Source organism: Bufo bufo, chromosome 2 (assembly GCF_905171765.1).
Source record: "Bufo bufo chromosome 2, aBufBuf1.1, whole genome shotgun sequence".
In the NCBI taxonomy this organism is placed as follows: Eukaryota; Metazoa; Chordata; class Amphibia; order Anura; family Bufonidae; genus Bufo; species Bufo bufo.
Genome location: NC_053390.1, coordinates 755,997,838 through 756,011,379, shown reverse-complemented (window position 1 = coordinate 756,011,379; position 13,542 = coordinate 755,997,838). Strand labels below are relative to the sequence as shown.

The 13,542-nt window shown below is 44.0% G+C and overlaps 1 protein-coding gene across 1 annotated transcript in view; it reads left to right on the top strand.

The window, feature by feature from the left end:
- The window catches only part of TBC1D19 (TBC1 domain family member 19), a 197,616-nt gene that overhangs the window by 30,024 nt on the left and 154,050 nt on the right, over positions 1-13,542 (top strand). Inside the window, exons 2-4 of the mRNA XM_040419011.1 lie at positions 8,060-8,132; positions 9,851-9,896; positions 13,428-13,503. Coding sequence (XP_040274945.1) covers positions 8,060-8,132; positions 9,851-9,896; positions 13,428-13,503 — 195 coding nt within the window. The remainder of the gene's footprint in view (positions 1-8,059; positions 8,133-9,850; positions 9,897-13,427; positions 13,504-13,542) is intronic.

The window sequence follows — 13,542 nt, the reverse complement described above, 5'->3', positions numbered from 1 at the left end:
AAAGCATCAGAATCTAAAGCGGAATTGTTGTTTTTTAATCTCCCTTACCCCACAAAAAACTTAATATTTACGTTAAAATGGTGACGTTGTAAAATGCAACTCATCCTGCAAAGTACAAGCCCTCATTCAGTGACGTCACAAAAAAAGGTGACACAAAAAAAAAAAGAGATTGTTTTGGTACTGAAGGGGGAAAAACCCTTTGGGAATGAAATGGTTAAAGCCGTGACAGGGACCCTGGTTCCAGTGCTGGGTCACGTACTTTTTTATTTGCCATACGTTCTATATAATCGCTGTTTATCTGCTGCGGCGGGAGCTGAGCACAGAGTCCTGGTATTCATGAGCGGCAGGCTGTCAGTCAGGGGCAGTCCATGAATATCAAGGACTCCACAGCATTGTGAGGACTTCAGCCACTGCTTACGCTGAACCTGATAAATATAATTGACCCAGTGCTGCAGCGTTCACCTTTGGCAACATATAGGATGAAATGAGCGCCAAACCGATAAGAATTCAATGAGCTCTCAGGAATGCAGAGGTAGGGGCTACAGATCGAGCTTCTCATTGTGAAGGAGAAAGATCAGTGACATGCCATTCTTGCATAAGTGAATGCTGAGGCCAATAATTGGCTCCTGCAGTCTCGTAACCAAGAACAAAAAAAATTCCATGGTTCCTTTTTTTTAATCAGTCCAAAAATGTACAAAAAAGTGCGACTTTTTGCCTTTTACAAGCAGGCTATGATGTAGCCGACACATTATTTTTTTTTGTACATTTTCGGATTGATTGACTAAAAAGAATAATTGATGAAGATGATGATGTCCATGGAATTTTTTTGAGTTACTGAGTGCTAAATATGAATCCATTAGCCCAGCACCGCCCGCATCCTCCGAATCTCCTCCTTGCTACCCAAAGTCACAAAGTTAGAGCGCTGTAATCTCGCGCATGCGCGAGTACGCCACATGTCAGTGTCGGCATAGTGTTCCTTCCCTGCGCTGGCATCAGCCTCAGGGAACGAACTGCGCATGTGCTATCTGCGAGATTAAGTCGCTCTAACTTTGTGATGTCGGGGAGCAAGGAGGAGATTCGGAGGATGCAGGCGGTGCTGGGCTCCTTCACAGTGAGCGTGGCTGGGCACCAGAAACGTTAGTAACAGCCCCTTGGGTTCCTTACTTGCCTCATTTACATACATATATATATATATACATATATATATATATAAAATCGTTTTATTGACACAATAAAAGCACTGAGGGCTATGGGGAATGTATATTGCGGACGTGCTAGCGGCGATCTAGCAGCGCATGTCCGCAGATCTATAGGCAAAATCCAGGTGACAGAATCCCTTTAAAGGATTTCCTGGTAAAAATGATTTTTTAACAAGTGCCTGCAGGATCGGCTGTTTTTCTGCCCAGAAGGAGACGGGCTGCAAACTTTGGTCGCGCACCCCTGACTTAGAGGCTCTGCTCTTTATGCAACAGCTGTGCCCTCTGCACTTTGATTGACAGGGCCAGGCAGTTAGAACATCATCACACCCGGCCCTGTCAATCAAAGTGGAGGGGGCGCGGCAGTTGCAGAAAAAGAGGAGCCTCTAGGTGTAACATCACCACCCCTATTGCTCCTAGAGGCTCATTTGCATATATATTACAACTTCATTTTTCTCAGTGGGCAGTTTCATAGGTACAAATCTGCTGACAGATGCCCTGTAAGCTCTTTATGGAGCTGTAATATGAACACGTATTTCTGCCGGTCTCCTTTTCTTTATTATTACTTCTGTTGCATTTTTGTATCATAAATGTCTGTTGTTTTAATGGCTTCCAGAGTGTTACTCAAGCTTGCTGTGCTCTTTCCTCCTATGCATATTTGATCCAAAAAAAAGGCGGTAATGACATCCCTCATCTTATGTCCTTCATTTCTTCTCTAATCTGTGACAACATCTCTTAACTTGTAAGCCAATTTCCATTTCATTACACTGTTTAACCAGTCAGCATTTCCTTTTCGATGTGATAGAGCTGAAGGATAAGTATCGACAGCTTTGCTTTTACAAACTCGGAGAAAAATACGCAATAGTGAAACGCACAAACATCTAGTTCCATTAAAGTGACAGTTCACATTTGGCTTACGTCAGGGATGCCCCACCTGCAGCCCTCCAGCTGTTGCAAAACTGCAACTCCCAGCATGCCCTAATATCTGTAGGCTGCTCAGGCATGCGAGGAGTTGTAGTTTTGGAACAGCTGGAGGGCCGCAGGTGGGGCATCTTTGGTTTACATATATGACCATCAGCCATATCATTAGATGGCATTGACAATCTTGTGGCAGTCCATGGCAGCTGCCAAGGGTTGGGATTTATTGTTAAGTGAACACTCGGCTCTTGAGGTTGACTTGTGGCAAAAGCAGGAAAAATGGGCAAGTGTAAGCATCTGAGCAACTCTGACATAGGCCAAATTGTGATGGGTAGACGACCAAGTCAAAGCACAGGGTGGGTTGTGGGGTGCTTTGAGTATGCAGTGGTTGGCACCTACCAGAAATGGTCCAAGGAAGGACAACCACTGCATCGACGACAGGGACATTGGCTTCCAAGGTTCATTGCTGCACTTGGTGAAGACTTACTGTAACACAAATTGCTGAAACAATATGTACCAATTATTTAAACATTATACAGACCAGCTACACCCCATTATGGCAGTGGTATTCTCTAATGGCAGTGGTCTCTTTCAGCAGAATAGTACGCCCTGCTACACTGCAAGAACTGTTCAGAAATGGTTTGAGGAATATGACAAAGAGTGGGTTGACTTGTTCGCAAAATAAGTCAGGACCATGGAGTCTCCACCTACTCCAGGACTTAAAGAGGTTATTCCATTTAGATAATTATGGCCCTGAATGTCCCACCTCTGCAAACAGGGCCCCAATCTCGTGCCGCCATAAATAGAGAAATGGCTTTGCATGTGTGTTTTTCTCCATTCATTTCTGGAGGACTACCACAAATAGCAGAGTAAGCACACTTGGCTATTTTCAGAATCTCCATAGAGGTGAATAGAGAGAGACACATATACACAGTTAACACACGTATAAACAGCCACATTCATGGCGAGGAGGCATATACCATAAATGTCCGCATATGACAATCCCTTTAAAAAATCTACAGCTAATGTCTTGAAGCTAGAAACCTCATGATACCTTCCGAAGTCCTGTGAAGTTCATCCCTCGACCTGTCTTGGCAGCTCAGGGATAGCTAATTTACACCAGTGTTCCTCAACTCCCATCTTCAGGGCCCACCTGCTGGTCATGATTGTGAATATCTGTCATGCCCTGCTCAGGTTATGTGCGGAGGTCTGCCAGGTTAGCAGCACATGTGTAGTTTTTTTGTTTGTTTTGGGTTTGGAGTTGAGCTGTATCCGCCTCCCTTCAGGTGCACTGGGTGGGGTCGTTTGTGTGAGTTTAAATTACGCCCCTTCCCAGTGTCCTGTGCGGGTTATAGCTTCTATCTTGCTCTGAGGAAAGGAGGATTTGCTGTTTCTGCTCTGCTACAAAGATAAGTTGGTTTTGGTTTCCTTTTTGTGTTTTGTCTAGGCTGTTAGAGAGACACCTGCCTCCTCCGGGACCTGAGGAAGCAAGCTGCCTCTTTTCCCCTTTCCACCATCTCAGGGACTTTAGGGAGTCTTCAGCCTTAGGCACGGGGGCACGTTTATTCCCACCTTTAGGGTCTCAACGTGGGCACAGAAGTCCAGGGAGAGCTGGTAGGGAATTTTCAGGAGGTGACCTTTATTCCCAGCTTCTGGCCTAGACGCTTGTTTTGAGGTTTTCTATGTGTTTATTGTATCTTGTATCCTACCCACCGTAACAAAATATCCCACAGAATGAACACCTGTGGTGAGTCCTGATGCATGGACACTAATTACATCACCTACTCAATACTAAGGAAACCCTGAAAACATCAGCGGCAGGTGGGCCCTGAGGACTGGAGGTGGGAAACACTGATTTACACAATGTTACGCAGCTGGTTTTAGGGGTTTTTCTGGGATTCTTGTTTTTTAACAGATATGATCATCTAGGTGCTTAGGCTACTTTCACACTGGCGTTTGGTGCGGATCCAACATGGATCTGTACAGACGGATAATACAACCGTCTGCACTCGTTCAGAACGGATCCGTTTGTATCATCTTTAACATAGCCAAGACGGATCCGTTTGGCTCAGTTTCGTCAGACAGACATCAAAATGCTGCAAGCAGGGTTTTGGTGTCCGCCTCCAAAGCGGAATGGAGACTGAACTGATGCATTCTGAGCGGATCCTTACCCATTCAGAATGCATTAGGGCAAAACTGATCCGTTTTGGACCGCTTGTGAGAGCCCATGACGGATCTCGCAAGCGGAAAGCCAAAACGCCAGTGTGAAAGTAGCCTTACCTCAAGTACATTTTCCCAGGCTTTTTCATTTTTGGTTTGGACTCTCATTATCCATCAGTTTCCATCCTGTATGTAGCACCTCCTGTTACTGCATCCAATCAAACCCATGATGCATTTCTCCTTTCTGTGCTATAGCACCGCCCCTAACAGCATCCAGTTAGTTTCTAGCCCCTCCCACCCAGCTAGCTACAGTTGTGTTCCAAATTATTCAACCCCCAATGCTGTAAAGGGTTTTAGGGAATTTAGTGTACATTTGTAATTGTGTTCAGAATGAAATCTTACAAGGACTTTTTAAAGAACCAAATGCAACTAAAATGACATCAATTGTTTTTGTAATACAGTATTAAATTTTTTTTTGTGATTTCTTCATTGACACAATTATTCAACCCCTTAAAGACTACCACTCTTAAGAACAGAGGTCCATTCAAGTGTTTTCGATCAGGTATTGAAAACACCTGTGGATGTCAAGGAGCAGCAATCAAGCATAATAAGCACCAATTAGGCAGATTTAAAAGGACTGTGATACTCAGCTCCTTCTAGACATTTACTGACATTTACAAACATGGTGAAGTCAAGAGAATGGTCCAGGAAGAAAAGAGAAGAGGTGATTTCTCTTCACAGGAAGGGCAATGGCTATAAGAAGATGTTAAACATACCAAGAGACACCATAGGAAGCATCATTCGCAAATTCAAGGCAAAGGGCACTGTTGAAACGCTACCTGGTCGTGGCAGAAAGAAGATGCTGACTTCGACTGCTGTGCGCTACCTGAAGCGCAAAGTGGAGAAAAGTCCCCGTGTGACTGCTGAGGAACTGAAAAAAGATTTGTCAGATGTGGGTACTGAAGTTTCAGCTCAGACAATAAGGCGCACACTGCCTAATGAAGGCCTCCATGCCAGAACTCCCAAGAAGACTCGACTGCAGTATGCCAAAAGTCATGTGGACAAACCACAAAAGTTTTGGGATAGTGTTCTGTGGACTGATGAAACAAAATTAGAACTGTTTGGGCCCATGGATCAACGCTATGTTTGGAGGAGGAAGAACAAGGCCTATGAAGAAAAGAACACCTTGCCTACTGTGAAGCATGGCGGGGGGGGGGGGGGGGGGGGGTCAATCATGCTTTGGGGCTGTTTGGCTTCTACAGGTACAGGGAAGCTTCAGCGTGTGCAAGGTACCATGAATTCTCTTCAGTACCAGGAGATATTGGATGAAAATGTGATGCAGTCCGTCACAAACCTGAGGCTTTGGAGACGTTGTACCTTTCAACAGGACAATGATCCCAAGCATACCTCCAAGTCCAGTAGAGCATGGTTGCAGATTAAAGGCTGGAACATTTTGAAGTGGCCATCGCAGTCACCAGACTTAAATCCGATTGAGAACCTCTGGTGGGACTTAAAGAAAGCAGTTGCAGCGCGCAAGCCTAAGAATGTGACTGAACTGGAGGCTTTTGCCCATGAAGAATGGGCGAAGATACCTGTAGATCGCTGCAAGACACTTGTGTCAAGCTATGCTTCACGTTTAAAAGCTGTTATAACTGGAAAAGGATGTTGTACTAAATACTAAGATTGAATGTCACTTGGGGGTTGAATAAAACTGATAATAATGTGAGCACAGAAAAGACATTTGTGGTTATTTCATTATAAATGTTATGTTATATTTGTCTGACTTACAAGTGCCTCTTTGATTTAATTGTAAACAAGATGACTGAAATGATCAAAATCAATGTCAAACTGGCCAAAACACTCAATTTCAGTGGGGGTTGAATAATAAAAAAAAACAACTGTACATAGACACTCCCCTGTTACTGCTTTGACACGCCCATGGACATAACATCACAGGAAATAAGAGCTTCATGGTCATGTGACCAAAGCCCAGAACAGAAGATAGGAGCAATAAGGGCAAAATAAGTAAATTACGAAATCACAGCTACCGTGTTAAATGATTATTTTAAAAGATGTTGATGCAAAACGGAAAACCTCTTTTACGGTTATGGCTAATAGGTGTATATAAAAGAGCTTTTCCAACTAGAGAAATTGATGGCATGCCATCAGTGCTGGGACCACCACAATGCCTAGAACATAGGGGCCACAGCCCTAGGTGAAGAATAGCTGCCCCTTCAGCTTTATCCCTGAAATATCACCACCCAATGCCAGAACTACAACAAACCCCTATTCATTTCACTTTGTGCAGATAAAGCCCAAGTGCCCATCCATCAGGGTCTGATAACTGCAAAAAAAAACATCATTGTCAGAACTAATATTTCTGGTGGAAAACATCTTGCTATAGACACCACTGCATCATATTATTTTTTTTATTGAATTGCATGTTTTTTTAATAGATAGGACATTCTTCTATTTGGGTCTAATTAAAATGATTCCTTTGTTTGGGGTCTGCAGCTGGCATTGTATATACACTATATAGCAAGCTGCAGAGTGCTGGACACTGTCAGATCTGTCAGACTAGCTGCCTGACGGCTTGGGTATGCAGTCCCTCTTTGTCCTCTCCTGACCAGTAAGGCTAGGTCTACACGACTACATTTGTCGCACCAATGTCGCGCGACAATTTTTATAATGATAGTTTATGGCAAAAAATCCATTCGAGATGGCTGTTGCAGTCGCAGCATGTCGCATTGCGACACCATAAACTATCATTATAAAAATTGTCGCGCGACATTGGTGCGTAGTTGTGCCCTATCTGTTGCGCGACTTATTGTCGTCGTGTAGACCTAGCCTAATAAGCTGTGTGAGAAAGGGAATGGTCTGGGAAAGCAAAGTATCTGTCGCCCAGCAGATTGCTACCACAGCAACTCCCTACAGATGATTTTTGACCAAATCAAAGTTAAACTTTTCAATCAATTCGATCATAAATCTGCCTAGAAAACTGTTCACAAGGAGGAAAACGGGCTGGAGACCAAGGCGTCGGACAGATTCAGCAGCTTGCTATGCAGTGTATGTGCATGCAGATCTATATTATCAATAATCAATAACATACCAGAAGATGTCATTGGCAGGAAACTGTGCCCCGTGACCCCCGCGGATTGCTACTCCGAAATCTTTAGATCTCTAGTCTGTACTTGTAAATCACTTTTTTGCTGTTTTGAGACTGTACATTGGGTGGGAGATATTTTTCTAATCCCTGTGGCAAGCTTAAAGGGCAAATACAGTGAAAATGATCTTCTGATATGTCATATATACATATGGGAAGATGGCGTTAATGAAGTCTGAGATCTTGGACCACCACTGATTTCCAGAATGACAAGAACTCTAGAGTTCTGACCCCTTTTGGCACTACTCTGAGATTTCTGTAACTGGACTACGCAAAGGTCCATTCAGGTCGGTGAGTGTTGTACCAGATTTCCAGGATCTTTTAGCTCTACGATGCATTATACTTCTTGACAGAATTGTGTTTGTCGTGGAAGAATTTTTGGTAGAGCACTGAAAGATTTAGTCCTTCAGCACTTTGATTATAGAGCTTTGTAGGCAACATATCTGTTCTTTTATTTTGAGCTCCTAATAAATGTTCATGGTGCATCTTCTTCTCCATCCTTGTTTAGGGGGCAGGTGTCCTTCTGACATGATGACCATAGTGATGTCACGTTCTGGATGTATGGTATGTTTATCAGAGAGGCTGCATTCACTTCCTCTCAATGTTTTTTTGTATTTTACAGGGAAGTCTGTTCAGTCCAGATATAAAACTTGAAACACTTAAGGAAGATATCAAAGATTTTTTGAAGGCATCAGGTAGGTCACTGTGCTGTTCCACAAGACTTCTACTTGTAAAAGAGCATCTGCACTTAAAGGAAATGTGTCCCCAAAAATTGTATCTGACAGTTAAAACCAGATGGTAACACATCTCCTTTTTTTCTAATCTAATCTGTTTTTATTTTTTGATCACAGATTTTTTTTATTCTATTTGCTGAACATGATTATGGGGGCGGCCATCTTGCCTGAGCTGTTCTTAACATCATTTAGAAAGGATTAAGAAAATTGCTTTACGGCAGCCCCATGGTCCGTAGGCACAATGGTCAGGAGGGGACCTCATTGACTTCTATGGGAGAGTTTTCTAGTCCTGCCCAGTGCCCTGTGCAGAGCTCATTGTACAAGGGAAGAATAGATAAGCTCTGACAATCACCTATTGTGAATGGTGGATCCTGTCTTATCTGTACACAGAGGTGATATTACAGGCAGGATTAGAATCACATATAAGCAGGTAACTGCAGTAATGTGATCTGTACAGTCCAAGAAGTGGCGCCTATTATTAGGCTTAGTGGTCAGTGCGAAAACTACAAGATTTTATGGTTTCTGTGGAAAGTTAAATATAACATTAACATATTTTTTAACAATTTTTTAACATAAAAGAGTGATTTAAACAATAGGTCATTTTGTGATGACACATTCCCTTTAAGGGGTACCGTATTCTGGTTAGAACAAGTTATGCCCAATCCATAGGATAAGGCCCCTTGCAGACGAGCGTGAGCGGATTAGGTCCGGATGCGTTGCGCATGCGTTCAGTGAAAAATGCGCGATTTCGCAAGCAAGTTCATTCAGTTTAGTCTGCGATCCCATTCAGTTTTTATCGCGCTGGTGCAATGCGATTTAATGCGTTTTTCACGCGCGTAATAAAAAAAACTGAATGTTTACAAACAACATCTCTTAGCAACCATCAGAGAAAAACGCATCACATCCGCACTTGCTTGCGGATGCGATTTTCACGCAGCCCCATTCACTTCTATGGGGCAAGCGTTGCGCGAAAATCACAGAATATAGAACTTGCTGCGATTTTCACGCAACGCACAAGTGATGCGTGAAAACCAACGCTCATGTACACAGACCCATTGAAATTTTACGTTCGCATCACGCATTGCACCCGTGCGGAATACTCGCTCGTGTGAAAGAGGGGCCTAAGAGATAACTGTCAGATCACCAGAACTGGGTCCCGTACCTTGTGGAGCCCCCCAAAATGGATGGAGCGGCTGGTTGGAAAAGCGCACAGCCGCTTCATTCACTTTTATGAGAGCGCTGGAGATAGCAGCTCTGTCCATTTCGGGGGGGCTCCACAGGGTATGGGGCCCTCGTTTTTGTGATCGGTGGGGGTCCCAGTGGGTAGGTTTCCCACTGATCTGGGGATAACTTGCTATAACCGGAATACCCCTTTAAATTGCATTTATGTATAAATTCTGCAAGCAGCTGAGTATTTGCTGGAGACGTTTGTGGCAATGTGTTCATTACACAATGAAGCGCCTGCCTACCGCTTTAGTTTTATGCACCATATGCCATTGTGAGGTTATATTCGGCAGTATCCAGACGAAATAATACAATTGGGAAATAAGATTGTGGTCATCAATTGAGAGGCTGGAGGCAGGGTTATGGAATATGTTTCTGATATATACTTGGTGAATGAGATTTAATTATTTCTCATTGCTTAGCCACTTTTCTTTATTTTTTTTATATTTTTTTAGGTTGGGAGAAAAAACTTCTGAATGCTGTGTATCGTGAGCTTAATGTGTATGTATCACCTTACAAATCTTTACATTATTGGACAATATATATATACGTATACATAGTAAAGTAATACAGTTTAAAGAAAACCTGTCGGCCCTCCTTTTCTGGAGGATTTTTTCTTTGTACTCAGCATTTTGCTGTTCCTCTGTTAGGGCCTTTTACATGGACCAATGTATCAGGCAATTATTGGGAACGAACCAGACATTACAGATAATTACCTAAGGGTCCATTCACACGACCGTAGGCTGTCCGCAAACGGCGGTTTCTCAATATACAGGCACCAGCCGCGTGACTCCCGTGTCATGGACGCGTTAACTTGAATGGCTCTGCAATCCTCACAATCCTCAGCAGAGGCATGGATCGAAAGCGCTTCCGTGGGCTTTTTGGTCCGTGCCTCCGCACCGCAGAAGATAAGACATGTGTTATCTTTTGCCGTATATTGTGGATCTCGGACCCATTCAAGTGAATGGGTCCGCACAGCAACACGGGACTCTCACAGCCAAATCCCGTGCATTGCGATCCACGATTTTCAGTCCGCAGCGCGGGCACGGATGGCTTAAGTTTGTGCGAATGTACCCTAATCATCGGGGAGATGAGAGCTGCAATCACCTCTGCTATATGGGGACAAGCAATCGATACAGCAATCGCTTATTCCCATAGAAATTCATTGTTCCTGGGCAGCAGATCGCTGTTTAGACCGTACGATCTCCTGCAGAACAACACGATCACCCAGTGAATGAGCTTGTTCATCAGGTGATTACCGGCACCTTTCACCCAGGCTAATTATTGGGAATGAGCGCTTATGCAATTGCTCATCCCCGATCATCGACCTGATTATGGGTCCATGTAAAATGACCTTTTATACCTTGTGGAAATGTAAGAATAAATGGGCACTGATTGGGTAGTGTCAGAGTGTGCAGGGATACACACCTACTCCAAGGGAAATGGTAACAGGCAGATGTCCGTTTATTCATACTTGTCCAAGAGGAATAGCAGATGTACAGCACAGCGCAGCGTTCGAAGATAATCCATTGTTATTCTTAGCGGATTACAAGTATTTATGTAAAACAAATGACATATCAGGAGCACAGACATGTCTAAAAGAATAATTAACACCAAAAAGGTCTTAGTTGTAAATAATAAAAAAAAATCCAAAATAGGTTGAATTATTTTAATAAAAACTAATATATCATATACATAAGTTAAATTCCTTTTCACAATAACCTGGATGTATATAATAATAATATTAATGGTCCACATAGAGAACAAGTAGCAATAAAATGATTTTGCCACGATTGTGCAGTATATAGTGTATAGTATAATATAATAATGGGTACTTGGCTGCCTAAGGCCTCTTTCACACTTGCGTTGTCCGGATCCGGCGTGTACTCCACTTGCCGGAATTACACGCCGGATCCGGAAAAACGCAAGTGTACTGAAAGCATTTGAAGACGGAACCGTCTTCCAAATGCGTTCAGTGTTACTATGGCACCCAGGACGCTATTAAAGTCCTGGTTGCCATAGTAGGAGCGGGGAGCGGGGGAGCGGTATACTTACAGTCCGTGCGGCTCCCGGGGCGCTCCAGAGTGACGTCAGAGCGCCCCATGCACATGGATGACGTGATCCATGTGATCACATGATCCATGCGCTTGGGGCGCCCTGACGTCACTCTGGAGCGCCCGGGGAGCCGCACGGACGGTAAGTATACTGCTCCCCCGCTCCCACTACACTTTACCATGGCTGCCAGGACTTTAGCGTCTTGGCAGCCATGGTAACCACTCTGAAAAAGCTAAATGTCGGCTCCGGCAATGCGCCGAAACGACGTTTAGCTTAAGGCCGGATCCGGATCAATGCCTTTCAATGGGCATTAATTCCGGATCCGGCCTTGCGGCAAGTGTTCCGGATTTTTTGGCCGGAGAAAATACCGCAGCATGCTGCGCTTTTTGCTCCGGCCAAAAAACGTTCCGTTCCGGAACTGAAGACATCCTGAACGGATTTCTCTCCATTCAGAATGCATTAGGATAATCCTGATCAGGATTCTTCCGGCATAGAGCCCCGACGACGGAACTCTATGCCGGAAGACAAGAACGCAAGTGTGAAAGAGCCCTAAAAGTGCATAATTGTGCAACAAAGCTAAATCAATAAAGTGGGGTAAGTGCAATTATAAAGTGCTAGTGCAAAAGCGAATGCAGGGAGTCTGTATCCCCAGATTTCAGAATAAAGTGGGGTAAGTGCAATTATAAAGTGCTAGTGCAAAAGCGAATGCATGACAGAACTGACCAAACACTGAGAGGGAGTCTGTATCCCCAGATTTCAGAATAAAGTGCATATACTGAATATATGTAGTGCTTATTTCAGAATTCCCAGGTCTTCTAAAAGGCCAAGTCCAGAAGTGGCGACTGTGGGGGAGATTTATCAAACTGGTGAAAAGTAGAACTGGCTTAGTTGCCCATAGCAACCAATCAGATTCCACCTTTCATTTTTGACAGCTCCTTTGGAAAATATGAGGTGGAATCTGATTGGTCAACTAAACCAGTTCTACTTTACACCAGTTTGATAAATCTCCCCGTGTTGTGCTGCAGATTTTGATAGGAGTCTGCAGCAAAACCCACATATGTCGTAGATCCAAGACAATTGTGCACAAGAATGAGCATGCGGTGGATTTTGAAATTTAAAGGGAATCTGTCGCATCCGGCAAGCCAGAGTATATAATACGTGTCTCCAGATCAGTCATTTGTATTTCAATACTCACCCCTATTCACCTGCTATAAGTCTGCAAACTGGCTATGGAACTCATATAGAGGACTTCTCCTGGAGTCCTCTCCATTATGTGCACATGCGCAGGAGTCCTCTCAGTGCTTTACATGGCTGGATTGGGGGTGCAGAGCGGGGGAATGGGGGTGAGTATTCAGCGCCCCTCAATCCAGCCATGGAATGCACTGAGAGGACTCCTGCGCATGTGCACATAATGGAGAGGACTCCAGGAGAAGTCCTCTGTATGAGTTCCATAGCCGATTCGCGGACTCCTAGCAGGTGGGAATGAGTATTGACATGCAAATGACTGATCTGGAGTCAGCGGCAGGTGTTCTACATTTATCAGGACTTGCCGGAGATTTTTATAAATAACAAATTATTACACAAGGACAAAGATGGACACATGAGAACACAGGACCACAATCTGAGGGATTGACACCCTCTTATCAACATGAAATGAGTAAAGCACAAAGCATATGGCTAAAACTGATACAAAGGAAGAATGGAGAGGGTAGAACATGGCCTCACTCCCACTAGAATAGGTCCTTAAAAGGAGGGCATCGATGAATGGACTGCAAATGCGCCACTTACCGCTCCTGGTTTATGCATTTTTCTGTGTGGACTGTGTGATTCTTATATTCACCTGTGGAGGCGCTGCAGGGAAATTCATCACTTGCTGCCGGATTCTCTGACTGATTACATCGCCCTGCAGGGGGACACCTTGTGATTAGCTTTCTGATCAATACATTGGATTTGACATTTGATGTTTTGGGGTTCTAGGCTTCCAGCTCCATCTCATCCAGCAGCACCTGCTGAACATATTAAAGAACCCCTGGCGTATATGAGGCGAGCTCAGGTAGGTAGTGAACGCACCAGAGGTACTGTACAGTGATGC